Here is a 26,882-nt window from a genome sequence, read left to right as displayed (position 1 = left end):
CAAAATGCCAACCTGCTGACCACACCTGCAAGAAAAACTGTATGAGTGGGAAGAGAGATTGAATATCAGACAATGACTTCTATGGAAAATACAAGTATATGGCAAAAGCTGTCAGAAGTTTAAAAAAAAAAATGCTAACCACATACCTGTGATTCACTGTGCTTCAGGCTACAAGCTATCAGCGCTAGCATAGGGCTGGGCCTTTCACCTCACTGAACCTCTTCTGCAGTGAGCACACTGCTGTAAGATTATGTTAAACATTGTGTAAAAAAGTTGCAACAGGTCACATTATCTAACGTTTACTTTCCTTTTAATAAATCAACATTTGATAAATCACACGTTTTAATTGCAACTGTCACAAAAATACATTTTAATAAAATGGATTTGTAGAAAGGATTTACTTAATCACATTGAACCAACTGCGAAAGAAACATGCTCGGTACAGCTGTGGTATGACTATTAACTTCTATGGCACTGTGAAGTGAATGGCTACCACTGGCCCGAGCAATGTTACTGGCACACAAAAAGGAAATAGAAATGGTTCCAGATCATATTTTTTTTTACTTGAAAATGTCCAGCATGTAAATGGAAATACAACAAAACTGGCAACCATGTGTGCATATGACATGTTAATTAAAATGACCAGGATTTAATCCACCTGTGTATTCCTCATCATAACACTGAGTGACTTGGAAATGAAAATGGAAAATCCACTGTCTCCTTTTTCTCTTGTCATTAGTTTTGTATTTACATCAATTCAACAAACATCATCCTCAACAGTATATATTATTGTGACAAAAGAACAGGATGCAGAGTAAAAGACAAAATAAACATCTTTACAAAATAAATCTTTACACTTGTTGCAAAAAAGTGCTTCATGAGCGCCCAATTGTCTCACCTGTCTTTTTTAGTACACACAGTTAAAATATCCATCATTTCATGATCTGATTTGCTCTACAATGACATTTTAACCAGCGTTCCCATTTTAAATCACAATATGCACACATGTAATCTGGGAAACATTAACTTGGCTGCTGCTGTGATGCTTGGTTTACACAGCACTGGCACTGATTGACGGTCTGCCTGAGGCCGATTTTACACAGCTGATGACATCATGAGTCTACACCAGGTAGTGACAGTCTTCAAATTAAAGAGATGAGAGAGCAGCACTGTATGTAGTTAAAAAGACTTGATCCTTTCCTAATATAAAAATGATGGTCTTGGCTGGGTATGAAAACCCCAAACTTACAGTAACAAGACAATGTCGACACCAAACCAACTTCAACTGTCATGCGAGAGAGAAGTGTTTCAAGTTCAATTTGATTGCAAACTATTCTGAAACTTCATTAGAATCAAGGTGGCTTGAATTTCCTCTTTGACGGAATAAATAAACGTCCTTCGTTTCTGTTATTAGGCCTGCATGGCTCAATCCTTAGAATAAGACATCTTCATGCTCTATCATAAGTTGCACCACTAGTTTCTGCTGCCTCATGTCATTCAGGGTTGTCAGGGCATTCTGCTCCGGTGGTTGCATAAGTGTTGGACCATAGACAATCCCTAGGTTCTCCGCATTCATTAAATTGTCCTTTTCGAACTGTGTAACCCTGTAAGACAAAACAAAATAACTAGTCTGTAAGGAGAGTACAATTTAGACAAATACAAAAAAAGAAAATGTTTAAAATATTTGAATCTGGCATTATTCTATAGTTCCTTTATTTTCATCAAAAGACCATAACCAACAATGTTTTAGTCCGTCTCTCAATATTTTTAGAATTCTTTACTCTTTCTGTGGCTAAACAGGATAAATCTTTTCCTAAAAATGCTGGGCACTGTCGATGTTAACAAATGTTAGTCAAACAGTACTTATTACATTATTGTTATTAAATCATGTTAAAGGTCCCATAACGTAAAAAGTGAGATTCTCATGTCGTTTTTTATTATAAAGCAGGTCAAGGTGTTAAATAAATACTTATATATATTTATATATATATATATATAAATATAAATGCACACAGCCCGTATTCAGAACCAGTTCTTTTAAACGAGCAGTCAGGACTTGTACTGTACTGTTGTGATATCACAACTATACAATATATATATAGAAAGTGTCCATTCAGTGCCATTAGCATCATTCGAGACAAAGAGAGCACATAAGACCCGAAGACGCTGACCAATCAGAGCAGAAAGGGCTTTTTTGGGGGTGTTTCAGACAAAGGGTGAATGCAGGTATATTCAGACAATATGAAAAAAAAAATTGTTTTTCTAAATTAAATAATGTAAAGGTGTTTTAGTACCTAGTGTGAACCTGATATACTATAGTATATCCCCTTTAATACATTCATATTTTGCAGATTAATACACAGTTGGGGCTCTAGTGAGTATTTACGGTAGTAATATGGTGTATGTGGAATCAAAATTAACTACAGTGCCCAAGTTCATTGTAATGAAGGAATATAACCTCAAGGAGGATGCTAGAAGATGCCAGAAGAGAAGATAAATCAGGCTTTAGCCATACACGCAATACTTGTTAGTAGGAATAATTCATTTTTAGTTTTGGTCTTTACAAGGGATTTTATTTTAGTTCTTTACATAAAGGAACTGAATATATTGTATGTCCTTGTATTGATGACTTGTGTGAATGAACTGACCTCTTGAGGTGAGCCATCAGGTAGCGTAGGGTCTCGTAGTGGGCTGGGGGAAGCTGCAGCAAACTCTCGTGGATGGCCTCCAATCTGGATTCAACATTTGGAATCTCTGCATTACATGAGTAACATGATTAGTATCAGAGCACTGAAGAGCACCAGTAACACAGTCATGGCTTGGAATAGCCCAGAGTGGGCGAGCTCTTACTTGCGGCTTGAATAAATTTGGAGTACAAGTCAAACGTAATGACTGGAATTGGAAGGTCTCTTAAGTAGAGCTTCAAAGCACCAGCAATGATGTTGATGTCTGCATAGGCACTGGCGCTTATGTCTGCCTTTTCACCGTCTGTTGAGGAAAAAATATGACTGACATGTAATTTTATGCTTGGATACAATTATACATAAAGGCTGAATGTTCTTGCGTACGTCACAAAATAGTGCCTTTTCGTGCTGTACTGCAGCTGAAACAAGCGTCTCATTTAAAAGTATGAACCCGTGAACTAAAACCTCAGCGACCAGAATCCTGCGGCAAATAAATCTGATGTGAACAAACCTCGGTCAAAGGCGAGCCTCACGTCCTCTATGTGCTCTGAGAAGCCAGACACTCGGTAGAGACCTTCAGATTTCATACCTGGAACAAAAAGTAGGGGAGCGTGTGTCTCGGTTTTTTGAGGATTTATTTCTCTCTGAATCATCTGCCTTCCATTTGGCATTAAAAATGAGCTGGAGGAAAGACAGGCATCTATTCTAAGAAAACTATAGGTGACATTTCTAATCGAGTAATCTCAGAATACTTGAATGTTTGAGTTAAGCATATAATAATCAAACTTTATGTCCTGCTTTCCTTTCTCTGAAGTGATTGATGGATTTTAGTGTGATGACTGATTAACCACATTCTACCTCTCAGCTCTATCTCTCGAATACACATGTCCACCACCATGGGACGTGTCGTGTTGTGAGCTTTGACAAGCGTGGTGAGGTCACAGCTGAACACTTTCTTTATCCTGCGCAGGTCCGGCTGGCAGTCGCTGGGAACCAATTTGGAGCACTGCTTGTGTACATTCAGCCCACAATCTAGAAGAGCAAGAGAGAGATAAACGGAGAGGGAGAGAGGGAGAGATTAGTCTCAGACTGATAATAACACGACCATCACAGCAGGCTTAAGACAGCAGTTTGAAAAGGTTTCCCAGAGTCAGTGATAAACTGCGCTGTCAGACAGCACAGCTGCAGCTAAGCTGTCACCATGCACTTGTAGGCAGGTAGATAACAGCGAATATGTCAGCATGGGCGGGGTTCTTGTTAAACTGTGTGCCTGTGTGTCTTGTTGTACAGTTTTAGTCACATGGAACCTGCTGGACAGCTGGCAAGAGCAGTGTGCATAAGCCGTGCCGCCTGCTTGTGTGGCGGCTTGGAATGAAGGTTTTGATTTTAGACGTTGTCTGCCTGAAATCGTCTGTCACAAAGATGTTTTTACTGCCTGAGCACCTTTAACGCTGGTCTTCTGATTGAAGTCCTCGCTCTTAGTCAGTGTTCACAGAGAGAGTGTAGCAGGAGATAAGAAAAAATAGAGGCTAGACAAGGACTGAGAGGGAACAAAAAAAAGTCTCTCCTTGTTTCACATAGCACATGAGGTGTCTGATGATACCAGTGTTTGCCTCTGGCTTATCAGCGTGGCAAATGCCTCAACAACAAACACTCTGTTTCGGGAGAAAGTCGCCAAATCCACTGATGTGCTCATCAGTTTCATAACTGTGTCTGTGCAGTGCACGAATCTTGTGACCATGGAGGCCATGAAAACACCAGTGAACTACTCTCATACGCAATCAATCACTTAGATCTGCTGCTATATTTGGACAACAATTACAGTACCTCTGCCCTGTGTTTGACATTTACTTACATTTCACAACTTACATTTGGATACAAATGCTGTAAGCGTCATGCATCACATGGCAGTTCTCTGCACATTAGCCAGTTATAAGGGAAATAAGATATTGTGAAAAAAGCCTTTCAGTTGGCATGACTGTGATTATGGATCTAGACTTGTTTGTCACAGATATACCAAGAAAATAGCCAGAAGACATGATCGAACCATCAATCAAAATGGTAAACAAAAAGAAATTTCAGACGGATTTATGTAAGTGAAATATCCAGGGCAGGACAGAGTTAGACACGGATCATACAGTACACTACTTGTGTAATTCAAGATATATGTGACTTTCTTTCTGTAGCACATGACATGCAACTTTGATGTTCGAGTGTATAGTTACCTGAGCAGCGAACACCCTGGGCGATGAGGCCCCACATGAAGTTGGCACAGTACTCGCACCAGTGCGGCCCTCGAAAGGTATGTACCTGGGGTTTAAGATGGCATGGTTATACACATGCAAACACACACGGCATATATTGCAAATCATTGCTATGTCCAGTCCAAAGAGAGAATCCCTTTTGATGTACTGGACAGAGATTACTTTGTGATCCCAAACTACAGTGGACGGGACCCCTCGCCAAATGAGAGTATTTGTATATATAAGACAGATTAAAGGATTTACTATAATGTGTCTGGCATCTGCTCCTGGGCAATCGGATACATGCAGGCAGGCACAGAGGCAGGCCTGCAAGTCAAAATAACAGATGTACACCCACCATGCACCCTAAAAACACAGACAAGATGGCAAATGGAGCCACACCTGCGTGCACAAGCACACACACACACCTTCATTGGTAATTTGAATAGGTAGTAGTAGACTGATGAGTGAAGTGGGCATACGGCAGGTGGAGAGTGGATGGTTTTTGTTCTTTTTCAAAGGGAGATATACACAAAGCTGGGGGACATTACAGCCTGCATGTTAACTGAAACCAAAGATACAATTGCAAGAATGTTGAGGCGCCCAGAGGCAAAGTATCCCTAAATTCTCTATTGTATATTTAAAGAACCACAACTCTATTCTGCTTTCCACAATGTGCTATGCACTCTACAGTATAACTTTTTTTGTTTTATAAAATCAGCAGCCTGAAAACAAAAATAGGATCTAAGAGCTTTAAAATCAATGCTGATCATTGTGCTCTGCTAATGGGTTGCAATACAGTGTGTGCATTAGTTCCCCTCAGTGCACATGGGTGTCAGCTGCATGTGTTCTCATCAAAACAGCAGTACAAACTATGGTCTATGATGGGACGAGCAAACATCTGAGGCAGGCAAAAACACATCTTTAAATGGATCACTCTTTGGGATTACTTAAGCACTGCAAAGAAACTGAGCGCTAATAGAAAACTAATGAAAATCTATTTGCTCTTTAAGGGGAAATGAATAATTATATATACACATATAAATCATTATATCAAGTAGTCAGCAACCTTTAAACTTTTCTTTAAAAAACCCGCTCACCTTGAAGTTGTGTATCTTCTCATAGGAGCACTGCTTCTCTGGTGTATCTTTCAAGGCACTCCGTCGCACAAGAGGTGAGGAGATCTGTGGACAGGATGCCAACAGTTTAATAGGCTTCCAGAGAAGTGTTCCTTTGCACCCCAGTTTGACACCCAGAGCCAAAGCCAGCAGCTCCTGATGCTTCCTCTCTTGTCTTTTAGCCTTGTGGGTAATCAATTCCCCTCCTCTGTTTTCTTCAGCCTCCATGCTAGCCTGGTCGGGTTCCCACAGACTCTCCATCTCCTCTGGGGAAAGATGTGGAGGAGAGACGTGGGTGCTGTGCAGCAGACGTTGCCGGCAACAGCCCAGCACAGAGGTGGCAGCTACGCTCCACTCCCCTCTGACCCAGGAGGGCGATTGATGAAAGCCAGCACGGGGTTGACTCTGCATCTGGTCTGAATCCAGTGGCAGCAGCAAGCAAGAAGAGCAGAGGGAACGGGACTGGTAGTGGGCGGCCTGAAGGCAGGAGTGTGCCTCACACAATGGCCCTCTTTCACACGCCCAAAGAGGAAAGAGAGAGAGAGAGAACAGGGTCCCTGATAGGGAGGGGCCAGGAGGTTGAGAGTGAGGGCGGTCGGGTGCTGTCAGGACCGCTTCACACGGCTCAATAGTTCTGTAAAGCACAATCAATAGTGCAGACGCCCTCTTTATAGCACATAGCACACTCCCATTAGCACACTGCCTTCCGGACACACTCCACTTCACTTAACTGGAGATAGCACTCAACTGCCAGCAGCTCTCGGCCAGCGCTGGGTCTCCTAAACAGGTCAGTCGACTGCTCAAAGTCTGACCAAAGATTCTCTGGCATGACAGGGCTGAGGCTGTGCCCTCATAATTCAAACAGATCTTGACCTCCAGCAATGTCAGTCGGCTGGTGGAATTCCCCACACTGCCATCCAGACTGGATCATCCAGACGCTCTGACTACTCAAGCCAATCACAATCATTTGTCTCGGAGGGCCAGCAGAGCCAGACCATCAACTGGGATTGGAAGGGATTATTGCCATAATCTTTACATAGGGAATAATCCAACAGTGCCCAAATCCAAGTCAAATCCCAAAGCAGGCTCATTTGCAGATCTACAGCCATATAGCGTTTTGGCGGTGGGGGGCTGTTGCTATGTTCATGCTGAATTTGTCCCTATTAGCTCTGCTTGTAAACAACCAGTAAATGACACCAGAAGGCTTACAGCTTTTATTAATTAATTAAGAAGCCCTGAACCAAGATGCACAACACTGACAGCAGTGTGAACTACATGTCAAATAACAAACATCTGCACGATTGTATGCCAAACGGCTATTTTACAGAACAGCTAAGCCCGAACATAAGGTTGAACTGATGTATTAAACAGAGAGGAGAGGCCATAAAGCCAGCAAGCATTGGATTTGTGATGATAAAGAGCTTGAGCAAAAGCAGAGTGGTAAAGCAGAGAGCAAAAAAACCCAAAGGGCAACTGCAAAGCTGAGATAAAATGAAAGGATTGGCAGCTTACAGACAGAAGCAAAGTAAAAAAAAAAATTGCTGCGGGCCTCTTGTGTACCAACTATTTATTTTTTGTCTTTGGCATCTGGGGGGCAATAGTTAACTGGCTGAGCGCTGTCAGAGTGACATGACAGGTGAAGGCATTTGTCATTGTGGCTGACATTCCTTGAAAAGACCTATGAATACCTTACCAAACTATTCAGCTCTGCAGCTAAGTCTGAGGGGACAGATGAGGAATAGATCACTCGCAGATATTTTAGCTTGAGAGGTTGGAGTGAGGAGGGGGTTGGGATGGGGGGCTCTTTGTCTGTAGGCAGATGGCTTCTTGTCTCTTAAAGAAGAGCTTGGTAGAAAGGACACAAAAGGTGGTCACACAGCAATCTCTGATTTCTTTTCAGTGGCTGGGCTCTTTTATTCCTGCAAGGCTTTGTGAGAGCACAGCTGAGCGGAGTCTGTTGTGGCTGAGTACTTGGAATCATTGGGAAAACGGCACAGCGGGCACTGACACAGTAAGACAACAGGATACAACTACCCACATCACCAAACAACAAAGCCCTAACAACATCTCTGACAAAAAGACATACTGTGAAGGGTATAGCAGTCAAAGATATCAGTCATTTATTTTAAAATGGAAAAAAAAAGAAATTGCAAGTTTTGTCTTACTATAGAACACTGAAAATTGATCTACTGTGTCTGCGGCTGAAAATGAAATGAATGCTTGCTGTGAGGAACATTTTTACATTTTAATGTACAACAAAAACATGTAAAATGGCTGTTTTTATAGTGTGTAACTCTCGGGAGGGAACAGGTCATTATCCGTACAAACAACAAGAGGATTTCTTTGGAAATCTTTTCAGGCCATTTGAGCAGACCAGCTTGTCAAGAGCCCCACTGAGATTAAACCAGTGTGATGAGTATCAGGACCAATTTGGCAGTCGTTCTGGTCATTGAGGAAATTTCTCCACACGAAAAAATAAGTAAATTCAGGAGGTTGATCTACAGGTCGAGTCAAGTATCCCCCCCTCTCTCACCTTCTGGGTGCATTCTAATTACACAAGAATTTGCAGTCACGGCAATATGGCGGTATCAACCTGACACCGAGCAAATACACGTGCGTGTTGACTATACAGTGAAGCCACTGTGGCTGTAATGCCTCAGGGTGTGGCTCAGTAATTGGTAAAGACGAAGTTCAAAAAGCATCCACAGATTTGAGCCATCAAGTCGGGTCTCTGCTTCTCGAACATGTTATATTCGAGCAGACAGAAAACATTTTTCTACCTTGATTGGCATGTGGCTTTCAAACGTCTGACAAATCCTGCTGTCGTCACAGCTGTCACTGACTCAGATGCTTGTTTAGAAAACTTGGCAGGAGGAATATGAAATTTTACAATAGCACTAAGATAACTGACAATGTGACATTTTGACAGAGACGTGCTCCAGATTTACTCGCCAAGTAGAGGTTAATTTTAAGGGCTGCAGTCCACGAAATTTAAAACATTATAAACTGCAAGTCAAACACAGGGCAACAGTGTTGGACATGTTCAATACAGTACTGTGTGTTAAGCAAACGAAGGTTAGTCTGCATGTCTTAGAGCACTTATGAGGGCAGTCCTCTGCTCTAAGGGCTTCATAGAAGTTGGTAGTGGCATGTGTAGCTCAAAGCGTATGTGAAACCACTATAAGTCAATGGACTGCTGGCTGACCGATGACCATTAGGTCCAAAAGGCGGCATTAATGACTCATATTTCAATGTGTTACAGAGACCAAACTGACGACTGGTGATAATAATACTACTTCTGACGCTCCTGTTGACAGGGCTGACAAGTGTCTGTCACTGACTGATAAACTACAGGCTGACATATTGAAGACAAAGACTCCCCTGAAGCAATAAATCTGGTCTTCAATCTGAGAGACACATGAAGGATACAGCTCATCCAATCCCAAAGAAATATTAGTATCTGATATAAAAAGAGTTGGCTGTGTTAATAGAAAGAGCTGGGTGTAAATATTAGTATCTGTTAATAAAAAGAGCTGGGTGTTAATATTAGTATCTGTTAATAAAAAGAGCTGGGTGTTAATATTAGTATCTGTTAATAAAAAGAGCTGGGTGTGAATATTAGTATCTGTTAATAAAAAGAGCTGGGTGTGAATCGTCGTGTTATCTTCAAACAGAGATGAGGAAACAAGTTAAGAGTGCCACCTAGTGGAAGGATAGTTAGGATTCTTCACCGGTAAGAAAACACACATTCCTCGTTCCTCATTGATAAATCATTCACAGACTTTAATCCAACAAAAAACTCATGAGTGCCAATGACAACAATGAGCAATTTGTCACACCCAAGATCAGTGTGTCTGATATGCTTGGCAAGCAGAGCAAAGTCCCAGTCCCCTTGGTCATCATTACCTTTCATAGGACGCAACCAAGCATGGCAGCAGTGAATACCCCAAGGGGCTACAGAGATAATATACGTCTCACTCACAGGACAAAGTGTCCTCTCAGTAGAGCTCTCATCCTACCGGGAATGGACTGGAGATGTTCAGCAACATGGAAGTAAATCAAAATCTTGTCTATCACATGACCAGGGGAAATATACTATTTACATGTACCAAGTTTTTTTTTTAAATAAGTCTTGATTAATATGACAATTAGGACCATAGGTGACTGGAGTCTTTTAATAACAAACAGAAAACAGGTTCCAGGCTGGTTCTGTAACATTCTAGAAATATTGAAAAACAAACCTCAAGCTTGGTTTAAATAAAGTTTGTCTTTTAAAGTGTTTGGAACATTGTGAAAAAACTTTACTCACTGTTCGAAATGAAATAATGAATATGCTTCCTTCCCACAGGGTTCTCTTTCCAAGGACGATAGAGCTGCAGTTAACAATTATTTCTATGAATCTATTGATCATTTTCTTTTCCTCACTGATTCACGAGTTAGTCTAAAATGTCACAATTATACCAGGGGCAAAGGTTACATCTTTATTTTGCTTTCTTTGTTTTAAGAAAGAAAGAAATAAGTATATTTATTTATTTTTTACTCTGTTCATCATATTACACTTACAGGGTCGCAATACACACATGCATAAAGGGGCCCTACATACTGTAGATGCATTAAATGGAGAAATGTCAGATCAAGGGGTTTTCCCCATGGAAAAGCACCCAGATCAGTTTGGGGTTCAGTGCCTTGCTCAAGGGCACTTTGGATGTGCCCAGGAGGTGAACTGGCATCTCTCCAGCTACCAGTCCACAGTCTATACTTGATTCATACAGAGACTTGAACCGTTACCAAGCCCTGTTCCTCCGCACTAAGCTATTATCGCCCAAAAGGAATATTCTGACATTTTTGGAAATATGCTTATCCGCTTTCACGCCAAGAGACGAGAGAATCAATATCACTCTCAATGAGTTTACCTGGCAACATTTCTGTGACAATGAAACTCAACCAAGGTACTGGCCTCGGCCAAAAAATAGTCATCTCAATATATCAGATGAAAGAAATGAGATATAAAAAGTAATTAGGGATTCCTAGGTGCTGGTATGTGTATTTTGTTACCTTGGCAGAGGCAGACAAGATGGTTACCCATTTCCACTATGTACTTTTCACTCCTCTCTGATCTACACCACTGACAGTGCACACAAAAGTACAGTCCACTTACATAAAACTCACCCTTTCATCTCTCTGGAAGGTGACTCTTCGGGGTTCTGTGCGTCCACGGCTCAGTCTGTGCACCATCTTGTCCTTGAGCAACGAGGTGTAACCGAGATGCTCGTAGATGGGGTTAGTGGTCATTTTGGCGATGTACTCCGCTGCCTTAGTCTCAATGTAGAGAGTAATGAGGGCGTCCGTCACAAGGTCATGGACTGATTCGAACCTCTTCTCCCCGACAAAGTGCTTCCCGTCGTAGAACAATCTATAGTTGAGGGTCTGGTGCCCAAACCTGGATTGATACGTGAAGACGGGGAGAGTAAAGATGAGGTGGAATCGGTAGAGTGGATGAATAAAAGGTGGAGACTGAGCGATGACTGGGCTGCCGATAGGGTTGACCTTTCAGGGGATTCTGTGCTGCATACTGATGGTGTTGCTACCTTAAGGCCAAGGTGTGTGTCCCTGGCTGTCTTTGGCTCTCCCTGATGAGGTACGGACCCTCTGCTCCTGCTAGAAGCTCATCTGCATATTCTCGAGAGATCATGCCATGAAACCTGTAGATTTAAAAAAAAAAAAAGCAGTCCATATAACTCTTCCGCTAGTGTCATGAGATATACATACACATAAAATACACATCCACCAACTTAAATCCAAACCCCATCTAATGCAAGGCAGTCATGATAAAGAAAAATCATTCTCTGCATAGTAATATTAGGGAGGGGAAGACATAGAGACGTTGAGAGTAATCAAGTCACACTCACTCTCTGCCGTAGTATTTGGGTCTGTTCTCCATCTGTAAAGCAGAGAAGAAGACACATTAGCTGGAGGAGTGAGATATGAAAGATCAATTAAATGGCTTTGCGAATTGTTCTTACGGCCTTTTTGAAATATAAAGGACTCCAAACCACGGGACAGATTATCTCCATCTGTGCCCCCACATCTATTCGCAGCTACCAAACCATAAAGCCAAATCACAGAGTGTGGAGATGAATTATAGGCCGAGCAAGAAAACAGCTGGTGATAGTCGGCCAGCTGCAAAGAATTAATATTTAGTGTGTTATTGTGTCACGCTAGGGTGTGTGCTGTATGTCTGCATTACAGATCAAAGGATATGGCGTTAAAAAAACAAAAAACATTTCTCAACATGTCATCTAACATTTTCATTATCCAGACCGTCTTTCCATACATCTTTACAGACAATAGTGTAGATTCTTTTTTAAACTCTTTGTATAGGATTTGGTAATAAAACATAATTTCGTGCTTTGGATTAATGGCTAGCCACTAATCTCACAGAGCCAGCCCAGAAATTTCACTTTGCTCATCATAGCGTGGCAAGACTCAAAATAGGATGAGACATGCATCATTTCAGGTTAGCTGTACAATAGAAGCTTGACAGTTCTCCCAGTGAGGGCAGTAACACGTAGAGTATATTTGTATATCTGTTCCTTGGCTTTATTCACAGAGCTGAGGGAATAAAGTCTATGCTGTTCCTGTTGCTTGCTATGAGTTGATATATTTGTACTCTTTAAATGAGAGTCACTTCCAATATAAGTGATGAGGAGACATCAAATCCACATTCCTTGTTCTTTGCAAAAATCAGTTCCATAGTCTGAAGCTAATGAGGCTTCAGCTGTCCGAGTTGGACAAATCAAATGGATATCATCCAAAGTTACAGTCGTACTAGTACAGTTCCCTTTTTTTAAGAAGGATTCAGGAAATTGTGAACCTATCCTCTAAATCTTTTAGGTTAAATATGCTAGCTACATAAAATATGATTAGCAGTTATCTCATTCAGACAGGGTAAAGAGGAAAATTTAAGATCTTTTCAAGCACTTTCAAGGTATCTAAACAAAAAAATGTACACTCTGGAAGCCTTCGAAGCCTCCAAAGAACATTCAGTTGTTGGATCTTTTATGGTGTCCAAGAACAGACAGTCTTTAAATCATCTAAAAGACGTTTTTACATGTTTGCACATTACAGTAAGTACAGCAGTATCTCTATCTGTTCAAACCACTGAAAGGATCAAATGAACAAAATGATCAGATTATCCCGGAAGAATATTCACATGAAAAGTTATATAATCTGCTCCGTGTCCAGAGCGAGACACCGGGAGACAACAAACAAACATGATGATTGTTACACTTAAATGATTAAAAGATTTTTGGTGGACATGAGTGATTGTGTTGATGAAACACCAGGGTATGATGAAAACCAAGCAGTTTTCAGTATATTCAAATTCAAGCTTATTTCTTTCCTATAAAATGGTTAAAATTATTTATACGCAGCCTGTTCAAGCATGAAAATATATTTAAAGAATAAACCATGCAGTTGGAGGATCATGCTCAGTTTCCTTACTCTAGTATGGTGCTGTGTTTAAACACTAACTTGTGAGGTGTGAGAGTTTCAAGACGCAGCGAGTCACTCCATATAGATTACTGACTGGTCTGGCTTCCAGCTGCCAGACTCAATCACTACTCTGTGAATGTTTTCCAGGCTTAAATCTGAGAGTGAAAACAGAATTTACAGATTGTAGTGTGGCTGTAGTCTGGTAGAATGGTTTTGGGAGCAAGAGGGAAAAACGATTGCCTTTGAAAATAAATAAATGGAGCCAGCAGGTGGTCCACTTTGAACCTTAGTACCATTTTTATCACATGACAAAAAAAGAAAGAAAAGGAATCATTGTGCTATGTTTTTAATGCTCACATTTCTCGCACCTGTCTTTTAATATTTATTTTCTTTTCTTCTTGAAGCACACTGTATCACATATTTTTGTATGAAATATAGATTACTATTAATATGAGTTTTTGTATCTATGGTTTGGGCATTTCTTTTCAACCATATGCAGTTGAAAGAATGAATCAATGAATCGATTGATGGTAAAATATCAACTGCTGTTTCCAGCTACTCAAATGTAAGGTATGACAGGTTTTCTATGTTGGATATAGATTCTCTGTTGGTTTCTGAGATTGTGACACTGGCATTTGCTATTATTTGTTCTTATTTAGCAAACTAAATGGTTAATAAACATATAAAGAAACATTTAAAAAGGCATGCAAACTCCTGCCAAATGGGATGGCTGCTGGATAGAAGAAATATAATTGAAACAAACAGATCAACACACCAAGTAGCTCCTGTCAAAAGATTTGAATGCTGTGCACATCACACATCATTAAAATCCTTTTAACAGCAGCTACTTGGTGTGTAGTTCTACAACCCTGTGTCCAAAAACGAAGATAAGTTGTGAAATGCTAAAATAAAAAACCTGGTGGAACATGTCACAATTAATTAGGCAACAGGTTGGGAATAAGAAGAGCATCCCAGAGAGTAAAGATGGGAAAGGGTTCACCACTCTGTGAAAGACTTTGCTGGCTGTTGAAAAACATAAACATAAACTTGCGAATTGCAAATAGTTTGGTAATGTCATCGTCTAAAAGATGACACAAGGACAAGGATGAAAACCAAAATAGATGGCCATGGTGTTTTGGTCCTCAGATGACACTGCATTAAAAACAGGCATGATTCTGTAATGAATATCTCTGCATGTGATCAGGATCACTTCCAACAATTATCGTCTGTGTTCCTCTCTGCTTCCACAAATGACAGTTGAAACTCTACCATGCAAAGAGGAAACCATATTAAACCAGATCCAGAAACCAGACTCATTTAAGATGGACTGAGGTGACGTGGTAAACTGTCCTGTGGTCTGACGAGTCAAAAATAGAAATTCTTTGTGGAAATCATTATGAACGCATTATGAAACATAAAATATGAGACCCTGAACTGTTGAGCAGTTCAAATCCTACATCAAGCAAGAATGGGAAAACATTCCACTTTCAAAATGACAGAAAATGGTCTCCTCAGTTCCCAGATGATTAGTGTTGTTAAAAGAAGAGGTGATGCAGCAGAGTGGTAAACATGAACCTGTCACAACTTCTTTGAAATAGGCTGTTGGTATCGAATTCTAAATGAGGATTTAATTTTAAAAGAACAATTACATTTTTCGTTTTGAAATGTTGTCTTTGTGCTATTTTCAACTAAATATGGGGTTTCAATGATTTGCAAATCATTGCATTCCGTTTGTATTCTTATAGTTACTTTTTTATTATTATATATTATTTTACACACAACTATTTTGGAAACGGGTTGTATTTGTTTCAATAGTAAAAAAATATATAACTAATCATTTCTGCCTTATACAGTAGCCTATTGTATACAGCTTTTCAGATGAACTGACCTCCTGAGGACATGTGATCCTCTTTGGTCTCGGGGCTTCCTGCTGTAGCTGGTACACTGTTAGAGAAACACATGGATGTTAATTAAGGCCCTCTGCCCCTGAGTTATGTACACAGCCCAGTGCAAGTTGTAATTACATACATTTTAAAGATTTGTTACCAAAATAACGACCTCAATGCACACTTAAGAAACATGCAGGACACCCAATGACGCAGTGCAGCTTCCCGACACTGGACACTCCTGGACTTCAAACAATATCTCCATTTAACAGCCTGAAGTCTAGTTTTGACTGCAGCTCTGATTCCGTGCAAAGGTAATAACATTAGCTTATGAATGCAAGGCCAAGCGATCAGTGTTTTTTTACTTGACAGGTGCCATATATCTGCAATCCATTTGTATGAATTAAGACATGTTGTGCACCCACCAAATGTGCATTTACAAATACACAGAACTGCAAAACCCAAATACTTACACTTCTCAATATACACATGCTGCAACTCCAATGTACTTAAAGTATTGGGAGAACTGGAAGTAAATCAGTGAAGCAAAGTGAAAATGGAATTGAGGGATTTGTGCCAGTTGGAGTATTCACCACAAACACCTCAGCAGCCTCACAGAATAAGTACATTACAATTAGTGTTCAAAAAGTGAGAGAAGCCAAAGATGTTGGTTGTTTCTCAGAACAGGATGTCTGTCAGGATAGAAATATTCCCACAACAGAAGAATCAGTAGCTGAGTGTGGTTCTTTTCTTTCATATCCAATTTTATATCTTTCATTTGTCTAGAATTTGAGTTTCTCTTTTATCTGACAAACTGCCACATTTAACCTGACGCTATATAAAAATCCTGCAGCATTAACAGTGTCTACTGTTTAATACTTAAATGCACTCGTGCTCACGTACGTTCAGCAGTCTATAACCCTGTGAGAAGTGGATAAGGGGCTGATGATGGCACCAGTGACCTAATTTCTAACAACCAGTACTACAGAAAATAAATCGCTGTGTGAGGCTGAGCTAAGTCTTCATCACAGCGGATTCCCTAGGCAGGAGAAGGAAGACTCCTGACTGTGAATTTTCATGTTTTGTCAAGCAGACTTAAGCCAACCAGCAAGATCTGGACTTCACTGTTTCCTGTGACACAGTGAGCTCTAAAAATACCTCAGCAGAGGATTAGAGGAGTCAGAAGAAAATGGGGGACTCCAGAAACAGCATTATCAGCCAATTATACAGAGGAGACAATGCTTAATTACTGGGAAAAATGTATATGATAAGGTTTAAATCGTCATTTATTAAACCGTATTCACTGTAAGGACAGAGACAGATTCCAGCTGAAATTAGTTCACAAATGCACCACATATATTCTGACGAGTCAACCTATTTCCTCCCACGTGGCAAAAACATTGTACGATGAGGTGGGTGTTCTGAGTACCCTAATTCCGCTGAGCCTCTTTGCAGGTAGAAAATCCTATTTTCCCCGGGCGATGGTAACCTATTTTACTCAGAGATCATGTGTGAGAGTGTTGTGTGGGGGAGTGTGTTTGAGTGTGTGCCTTTTATGCGTATACGTAGCCTTTTGGAACCTGCAGTGTATCTTATTGTACTAAAAACAGTACAGAAAGTACAGAAAAATGTCTTTATGATATCACAAAATAAATGTGTCCTTATTTAAAGAGTCACACTAAAAAAGGAATTCATTACTCACAGTAGGACTTCCATATGGGCGGCTGGTAATCCTCAGGGTCTGTAAAACACAAAAATAAAGCAGGTTTCTGTTATTAACTCAGTAGCTTTAATAGACTGTGCCCTTTTTCTCTCATTAAAATCTCTATTTCTACCCCTTTCCCAGCAGACTGGCTGTGAGCCCTTCGCCATATTATGTCACTGTTGTTTATCTCTCTGTTATAATTATGCATATGGCTTCATGCAGTGCAGGTGCCTCTAGAGATGCACCAGTGAATAAACTTCTAATCAGTGACTCCACTTCAAGGACAATCAATAAAGATGTCAGCGTGTTTGGCTAAATATCGTGTCGGCACATACCTGATGTATATTACCAGAAGAAACAGGCCCAAAGACAACAGTGCAAACACACCAATCAACATGAATATAGGTAAATACAATTTAGCCCACTGGAAGATTTTCCTCTGGGAAACATGGTGGCCGATTAATGATTATGTGAACACACATTCCTGAAATATTGATGGCGCTTTTATATTAACTTGAAAAGAGAGAGGCGATGCAGTAAATGCCCTGTAGCAGCTGAAAATTTACTATAGCACCTGCCAGGTAAAGTAATGACTTGTAATAAAATGTGTTCACTAAACGAGTAAAAAATGTGGCAAAATTTGTGTACTACACTGCCAGTAGTGTATTAATATGTCCTGCCCTCATTATGACAGAAATGGTGCAGCAGTTTTTTTACTCATAACATAATAATGATGACGAAACGTTTTCATTCCTTAAAGAAGACTGTATGTTGAAATGTTTTTAAATTATCTAATTTGTTTTTTGTATCCTGACTCCAAGTGTGTGACTATCTTTTTTCCTGACAAAACTTTTTAACCATGTCTCACACCACAGCAACTTTATATGTTGAGGAAGGTCAAGGGATTGGTTTAAAAGCTATAGGGAAAAATGGAACTTCTCTTAGGAGTTTTTATGTCAAGCTACTATTTTTACAATTGTTACAAACTAAACTCTAACTAGAGAGCATCTTGAAAGAGGATCACACCAGCCATGATGCGAAATCGGGCCAGGGGCCTTAAGTGGTGGAGCGACGGCTACTTTCAGCCTTCATTTTGATCTCAACTACACACCTGTTTTGTGACTGCATCTTGCATGGATGCGTCACCATCACAGTGACAAAATCTGTCCGCAGACAGACAGAAAGACAGAAAGACAGACGGACGGACAGACAGACCAGGCAAAATACTCAAAACTGCCTCTGTGGTAGTTCCCCCTACAGTAGATGTTTCCAGGGCCACATCTTGCCGTGATGCCACACACACAAACAGACTCACAAGGTAAGAAAACAATACCAGCATCGCTGTCGCGTCTGGTAATTATACATTGCAAATGTTGTTAACTCATCAGTTAAAACATAGTACACCTACAAGACAGTAATAATCTTTCCTCTAATAACAGTAATTTGGTAATCATTTGATGCTATTCACAGTATTGAGCAATTTCTTAACAGGTTTTGGTCCATTGGCGTAAACATTTTATTGCATATCTAAATGTTACTGCATGTCCTACATGTTCACACAGTGAGGCAATCATAGCCTGTCAAACACGGTGGTCTATAGCTACCACATAGGCAGATGATACTAAATATCAAATGAAAAAAATAGCTGACAATAAATGATTAATCTGCCTCTCAGATGTTTAGTGTAATATCTCTTATTAAACTCACAGCCCCACTCCTGAAGGACTCAATTGACTGTTTGAATAATGAATCATGTTGGTCCAGAAGATACATGTCTCTCATTTACAGCATTCCTTTGCACTCATCAGCAGATCAGCGCCGCACCTTTCTGGGTAATAATAAAACACACCTGAGAGGGTGTGAAAACCAGTGAGCACTTGTTGGATGTGGGCACTGACGTACTTATTCATATACTAAATGGCATCAATGTAAAAGAAAGTTTTACTTATTCCCCTAAAGTCTCTGTATATACTCTGCTATATTTATCTGTTTAACTGACGGCACTTAAGGAGCAGGCAATCAGAGTATTTCCTTGCTGCTGTTTTCTCTGCTCACTGCAGCAGGAGTTCCATTATCAAACATACCGAAAGCTCATCATTGCTTCTCATCATAATAGTGCTGTTACTTTGGAAAAAGCTGCATTAATTACACAGAGAAGACAAGAGAGGTGCATATGATCAAATGCTGAATAAATATGTAAATGCTGAAAAAGCAGCCCAACTGAGAAGTGGATGCTTCGAGAGTAAACGTTGTTGCAAAAGCCGTCAATAGTATATGTGCCTTCAAATACAAATAAATAGGCTCTAGGCTCAGTTTGCTGACGTGTGGCCAAGCTGCCTCGGAAAATGTATTGTCAGTGCAGCTTTGTCACTGTGCATTGCACTGGCAACAGTCTGATAGATTTATTCCACTGCGGCTTGTTTAAAGAATGTGATTTCATCTGGTTGGCTGCCAAATACTCACTTTTCAATCTGATTCTTTTTAATGACAAATGGCATTTCAGTCTGGAATTCAGCAGCCACTGCAGCTCGGAAAAGGGAGCTCTTAAGGGTCGATTCTGACGCAAACACCGGCACACTTGCACAAACACACACATGCAAATACATAAGGCTACACTGTACATACCAGCTCTCAACCAAACACACACACACACACACACACACACACACACACACAGAAAAAGAACATCAAAAAGAATTTCTAAGTAGCACAGAGTTTGTACAGTGTTTGATGATCAGGGAGAATTTAAAATTCTAGAGCAGCCAAAGGGTTCTTCCCCCCCAAAGCAACATCTATTAATTGTGTTGCCCTCCATTACTCACCACACAGAAACATTCAATAAAATAATTACCGGAGGTTGTTTGCTTTGGTGACAAAGAGAATGTGTGATGAATGAAGATCAAGCTCGCCTAAGAAGTTTATCCCTGGAGATGACGTCTGCTCTAGAGCCCGCATGCAACAACAACAAAAAAAAAACTTCAGCACATAAAATAATAACTTGTGTTGAGGTATAAAGAAAACATGGATTACAACAGGCTTTTTTACAACCTGTGTAGAGTCTTGTTCACAGTGACCCAATTTAGTGAAAAAAAGGCTGATGTCAACGGAGAAGATATAAAGACGTTGGTGTGGAGTTATTTAATTTATCTGGTTAGAAGGATGTCAAGTCCATATAAAACTCCCCATAGCACTATTTAAAATGATACAATTAATAAAGCATTAGTTTTGTATATGCAGCTGTAGCTCTGCTGTAAAATACTCTCACACAACAAATACCAGCAGACATGGCTGGCAATGGAATGACATACTGTATAGGTACAGAGGTAAAATGGTACTGGTTATGTTCCACTTGCCCTATTCCCAACAACACCAAATATAGACTGATTGATTGTTAAATATTGTAACAATTTATTCAATGTCTGTTATGACTGCACATTTGTCAGGCAAGTAGAAGTGCCTTCTTTCTTTACAGCCAGGTAAACATACCCACACAAGATGGTCTTCGGGACTTGGACATCCTGGAATCGATCGCACCACATGGGACAAGCTTTTTGAGCATCAGACCAGGGACTTCTGTACCATTTATAGAGACCATCTTGTGATGGATAACACCAGCTGCAATGCCACACCAGGCCAGGGGCGGGGTAATCGCCCCTACTTTACTTCCAACTCCACTACTTCCAGCACCATTGCTGGGACCACACCCATCTTTGAGCTTGGCTTTCATTTTGGATCTCAACAAACCTGTAAAGTTGTGTGACTGTATCTTACACTGTTATCGCGCTAGGGCCGTTAAGTGGGGGCTGCCCTTACCTACTTCCGGCCCCCAGGATCACACCTAATTTCGAACTTGGCCTTGATTTTGACACATTCATCTACACACCTGTAAAGTTTTGTGACTGTGTCTTGTGTGCTGGAAATCAGTGATTTAACAGTTATCATCTTCTCTCTATGCTGTTTACTAATTACCAGCCATCACAGCCGCTCTCGTATTGTTTTTACCATGTGAGTCTGTTTGTACGTGTGCGTCATCATGGCTAAACGTGGCCCTGGAGACACCAACTGTAGCGGAAATGCCGTTTTGAGTATTTCGCTAGATGTTTATATGTCTGTCTGTCTGTTTGTCTGTCTATAAATAAAGAGAAAAAGAAAATAGATACACATTTATATTTTTAAAGCCTCAATATAGTTTATAGCCAGTATATATTCACACAAATAACATACAGAAACAACACATTCTGGACTACTCAGATACAGATACAGACCTGCACATAAAGACACACGCACAAACACACACATTATCGTGTCAGTGGGATGCTGCAGAGCTGCAGCAGGGAGACCATCTGTGTATTACACTGGTCCAGGACAAGTATTTCAACACTGCCTTTAGTGCTGACCAGATAATATGTGACAGGGTCTCTCTGGAGTGTGTTTTGTGCTACTGGGCTGGACAACAATGTTTGTTCTGTTAACAAGAATTGTAGGTGAGTTTAAGCGAGGAAAGAGTGTAACTTAATAATCTTATTCTGACATTTCCTTGTGTCTTCCACTGAGAGAGTCTTCTGTTGTAATTAATAAAGGATTGACTACTGGGATATGTTCAACCAAAATTGAAATACTTTCGCTCATGCTGTAGAAGATGCAGATAATTTTAGTCCTTCAGCATACATGACACATATTCAGTCCTACATAATTTGAACTGGTAAGGACAAGAAATAGATGTGGTGGAAAGATTTTGAGGTGAACTGCAGCATTTGCCAGACACATGTGCAAGATTGTGTTGAGCAGACAGCCTCTCTGTAATACATGGCTGTAATTCAGCCTCCCTGACCAATTTTGTCATTTAAGGCTGGGAGCTGAAGGCATACTTTCATGCTCTATCCCTCAATTTATTTTCAAAGCTTTATTTCCTGGAGCCGTCTGGCAAATGGTTGAGCTGTTGGTACAGTACATGCTTCAATGCCCACTGATGCCAAGAATGTGTAGGAATCTCCCTGATCTAAATGAAGAGCCAAAAAAATATATTTCCAAGGAAAGGAAGAGATTGCAACATGTGTGCTGCAATCTTGTTGCAATCCTTCCAGTTTGTCTCTTATCATATTATGAGCGGTAGGTTACATCTACTATTATTCACCTGTGTAATCAGGCTGCATAAACTTTGTTTATAATGCAGTCCATACATTACGAGGCCATTTGTGTGCATACCATTGTTCCTTCATTTCAATAATTAGCAGGAAGTAGAGAAATCAATCAATGTCTGCTCCCATAATATAATTACCTTTGCCACCATTATAAATCAATACTCAGCACAAAAAGCTGTCATCAGTGACACAAGTTGAATGAACTTTATTTCCACACCCTGCCACAAACAAGATTACTAGATAGACTTATCACCAGAAGCAGCTGAAATAACTACACCACAAGCACTTTGTTTGCAGCCAAAACAGACGACCTAATATGGAGCAGAAATTGAGCCGAGATTCATTTTTGAGTCATATGTCTCATAGACAAGATTATTCAAATGTTGTGTCTGACTGCCAAAGAGCTCCGCATGAAAATAATAATACCCTTGTGACAACCACTCTATCCCTGGCAGCAGCGCAGCTTGTAACCTCTGATAATTATATTGAGAGCCCAAAAGTAATGACAACCCTCCAATGCCACAGAGAGAAAAGACTTTCCTCTTAAAGCAGCAGTGGTCAAACAGTAAATCCACTGCTTTCTGAAACGCACACATGAGATAATGCTCTGTGAAGCATGTGGTCGCCTTAGGCTATATCAGCTTGGAAACGACTGTCTGTCCCTCCCATTGGGCAGTACCTAAGGAAATGTGACTGCCGTGTGGTGTGGTCAGGATGCAGAGAGAGTTAAAACAAACATGATGTATACTATACAGTGTCCTCACCCTGTAATAAACCTGAAGCTCTTATAGGTTGCGAAAGTATCGCTGCACATTTTCTAGACTATTCAGTAAAAGTGAAAATATTGGCAGAAACATACACCAAAGTGCTGAGCCTGGTATTATAAACAGCCTCTCCCTCCCTTTGTCACACACATGGTCTCTCTCTCTCTCTCTTTCTCTCTCTCTCTCTCTCTCTCTCTCTCTCTCTCTCTCTCTCACACACACACACACACACACACACACACACACACACACACACACACACACACACACACACACACACACACACACACACAAACACACACACACACACACACACAGCCTCTGGTTGTTGGCAGGGCTTGCACATCAAACAGGGCTGTGATAGTGGGGTTTGTACTTTATACCCTGGCAAACACGAGCAACGCTCTGTATCAACACAGAATGGGATAGACACTGAAACAAGCATGGAGCTGCTATTTTATTCTGGGTTTGTTTGAACAGCTGCCAACCCGCGTTCTGTTCTCATTCTGTAAAAATTCAACCCAGAAATTGTCTCTTTTTTAAACAAATATATAATAGATGCCTTGCTGAGCTATACCTCATTATATGCTAAGAGGATTTGATTGGAGTTGTGTGCACACTGTGGCAGGCTGAACTGTATTAGGTCCCTGGACCAAAGCATATTGGGATTTTGTTTTTTTGTACAATGCCAGACAATTTCCCAGCCTTGTGCTGCGTTTTGGAAAATGGTAAACTACACATGCCAAAGATAATTCCTGCAGTCAACCAAGTGGAAGGCCAATAAGGGAATTATCGAGATGACTGGCAATCTAATGATAACATCCAAACACAGCGTCATAGGAACTGCATGTCACAACCTTATAATCCCTAGGCAAAATGAAAGGTGTAATTTTCCAATGTTTCCACCACTGAATACAGATTTAACCGATGCTGATGCTGTCCATTCATCGTTAATCCTTATTCACAGCAGACACAGGAAGCTACTTTACTAATGTGTTTGTTTAAAGTTTACCAAGCACGTTCAAGTGCAGATATAGACAATGAAAAAAGTTAGCTTTAGGCTCAATACAGACATGTTTAAAAAACACAGACAAGCACAATTATAAACTCCCCACAGAGTATTATTATTATTATTATTATTATTATTATTATTATTATTAGGCTATTATTATCATTATCACTATTATTGTTATTATTATTATTGTTATTATTATTATTATTATTATTATTATTATTATTATTATTTCTTACGTGCAACGCCTCAGTGTCTAGTTTGAGTCTGGGTTGTGTGAACTCTTACCGGAGGACACAGATGAACCTGAGAGGCTTGAGTTGCTGGATGCTGCCATCAGAGTCCGTTTCACGGCTCGGTTATTCCCGTTTGTCCAAGGTGCGCTCACAGTAGCTCGTCACCAGCGGTGCCTCCATTTCACTCGCGTCCCAACGTGCTTCACCTTTGACGGCTCTCACGGTGACTATTTCATGTCTCGTCTTGTCCATAGCCCACCACCCGTCTGTCTGAATCCGCCGAGCCTTCTCCTCGGCTCGCTGCGCGCCTGGGTGAGGAGCTTACGCTGCCGCATTCACTGAAGGTGCCACAGATAATTATAGTCAGACACGCTACAGGGATACACTCCGTGGATAATTTTTCCAAAGCATTTCCTCCCACTAAATAGACAGAATCTGTATAGTCTAGATTTGTGCCATGCAGACATCAGCTATGGTTTCCATGTGCCACTTTAAGGATTGTATGAAACACACACTGCAGCGTAGACGCGCCTTCTTAAAGTGAAAGTTTGGAGCAGGGTTGCCCAACTGGCAAAATAAGCCCCAAAACAACTGATTTCAGTTCTGTTCGCAGAATCCAAAACAGATGACACTTTTTTTTGTCTTTAAAGCCAATGGTTATGTGAGAACTAATGCAAAGGCCCAAATGACTGAACCACATTGTTTCAGCGATGGTATATTTTCATCAGATGTCATGTTATGTCATGTTATGTTGAAAGAGCTAGAATGTTTATTGCGCCATCTGGTGGGACTGCTTTCCCCACTTTCTCTGGGATCACACAAATGATGGATGTGTAACATAGGTACAGATTTTGAAGCGGGGATTTCATACATTTCCTATGAATGCCATCTTGATTCTTTCTCTGAATCTTCCTGTACAGGGGAACAACTTGTGATGCTGGTATTGTTTTCAGTATGTGTGTGTGTGTGTGTGTGTGTGTGTGCGCGTGCGTGTGTGTGTGTGTGTGTGAAATGTGGACCTTAAGACATCTACTGTGGCAGGAACTACCGCAGAGGTTTTGATTTTGGTAGGTGTTTGTGTCTGTCTGTCAAAATGAGGTTTGAAAATGGGTGTGGTCCGGGCAAGGCCCCAAACCCCTGGCTGAATATCTGTACAAGATGCAGTCACAAAACTATCCAGTTTGAGGTCAAAGATGTGTGTGGACTGAGCAGGGGCGCCATATTTAGGGAGGTATGGGAAGCAGAGAAGGCCCCTTTACTGTAGGCCCCTGGCCCGGTTTGGCATCACTGCTCGTGGGATGCAATCACAAGATGGTCAACTTATTTTCCTTTGGACCAACAGCTGGTTTGATCCCATGAGTGACAGGACAAATCTGAGCAGTTAAGCGAAAGAGAGAAGCACTCCCTTCTCTGTCATTACCACTGCTGAGATGCATTGAGAAAGGCACTTAGCCCACAAATGCCTCAGTGCAGATGTCAAATGGACAGCAGATACGACTGTGAGGTTTTAGCAGGCAGCTTCTAAAATGTACGCAAATATAGGTTACAAAAATGAAAATGAGTGTAAAGGATTGTGATAGTCTGAGAAACTGATCAGAACATGCCTAGCATCAAGCCTTACCAGCTTCTTAAATGAACACTAATTTTTAAAATGACCACCAAGATTATCTGCAGAATAAGTGGAATCAGGTATTACTATAGATTGATAGGCAGCAGACAGCTGTGCTGTAGTCCCCACCTCCTCACCTGTTCACCCGAGCTGTCCCATCACAGTCCACAGGTTTCTTCCCAGATGTGAATAGTTTCTTCATTCTCACTGTGAACTGCACTGTAGAACCAAGATGTCTTTTAAAGCCACACTTTATTTTGGAGTTAGTCTGCCCACTGGTGGCCAAACATTAATAATTGTACCTTTTAAAATCCCAGCATTTATTCTATAATGTGTTGATGGGGATTTAAACTATGAGCATTGTTTAAGGCAAAAAGGCAAGCATTCTGAAATATATAGCATGGTACAATAAAACTATATGGGCAGGTACACAATGCAACTTTAATTGTGCGCCTGTGTTGAGAATCATTTTTCCATTGAGGAGATTTACTTTGGGGTATTTTGGCTTGGTTCACAGGTGACCCAGTTTATCAGTCAGCCCTGGAGGCTTTACCCAAATTTGTATTCTCTAGTTCTGAGTGAGAAGCAAAGCCAGAGTAGTCCCGTAGTGTCCCAGTTTTTATGTTCAGTTTTAATTATATGAAGTGTTCAACTACAAATTCTCACTGAGCACTATTATGAGTTTAAAGGAAGCACAGGAAATAAAATGGAGTGTGTGCTTAAATTGAACTATACATACAAATACATACAACTGCCCAGTTTAAAATGTATTTTTTTTTTTACAAAAAACGTGTTTATTCATTCAATTATGTATGTATGTATGTATGTATGTATGTATGTATGTATGTATGTATGTATGTATGTATGTATTTGTTTAAATAACTGTGACCAGCACCAGAACTCTAGGCTACTTTGACTTCATTTGCCTTGTGGGGAACTGAGAAACTAAATTATTTTATTCTTTTTATTATACTTAAGTCTGCCAATTTC

At 40.5% G+C, this 26,882-nt stretch overlaps 1 protein-coding gene across 1 annotated transcript; it reads right to left on the bottom strand.

Moving 5' to 3' along the window:
• Positions 1–353: 353 nt before the first annotated feature.
• chn2 (chimerin 2) lies at positions 354–24,632 on the bottom strand. Its single transcript, XM_083918889.1, has 13 exons — positions 24,336–24,632; positions 17,128–17,166; positions 15,428–15,483; positions 11,955–11,986; positions 11,634–11,747; positions 11,215–11,485; positions 6,028–6,111; positions 4,910–4,994; positions 3,543–3,716; positions 3,196–3,273; positions 2,851–2,988; positions 2,649–2,754; positions 354–1,604 (listed from the first exon to the last, which is right to left on the bottom strand). Exons 1-13 carry the CDS (start codon positions 24,382–24,384, stop codon positions 1,433–1,435), a joined length of 1,398 nt encoding a protein of 465 aa, XP_083775015.1. The 5' UTR covers positions 24,385–24,632; the 3' UTR covers positions 354–1,432.
• Between the last annotated feature and the right edge of the window lie 2,250 nt (positions 24,633–26,882).

The sequence above is a fragment of the Echiichthys vipera genome (assembly GCF_963691815.1).
Source record: "Echiichthys vipera genome assembly, chromosome: 8".
Taxonomy (NCBI): Eukaryota; Metazoa; Chordata; class Actinopteri; order Perciformes; family Trachinidae; genus Echiichthys; species Echiichthys vipera.
Note: the sequence above shows the minus strand (reverse complement) of the source record. Positions and strands in the feature narration are given on the sequence as shown.

Bases quoted from the DNA above. Each gene is read 5' to 3' on its own strand.
- chn2 (XM_083918889.1), bottom strand. From the start codon at position 24,384: ATGGCAGCATCCAGCAACTCAAGCCTCTCAGGTTCATCTGTGTCCTCC. The intron at 17,167-24,335 runs GTAAGAGTTCAC...TGTGTTTTACAG, and splicing joins AGGTTCATCTGTGTCCTCCG to ACCCTGAGGATTACCAGCCG. The intron at 11,987-15,427 runs GTCAGTTCATCT...TCTGCTTTACAG, and splicing joins GGATCACATGTCCTCAGGAG to ATGGAGAACAGACCCAAATA.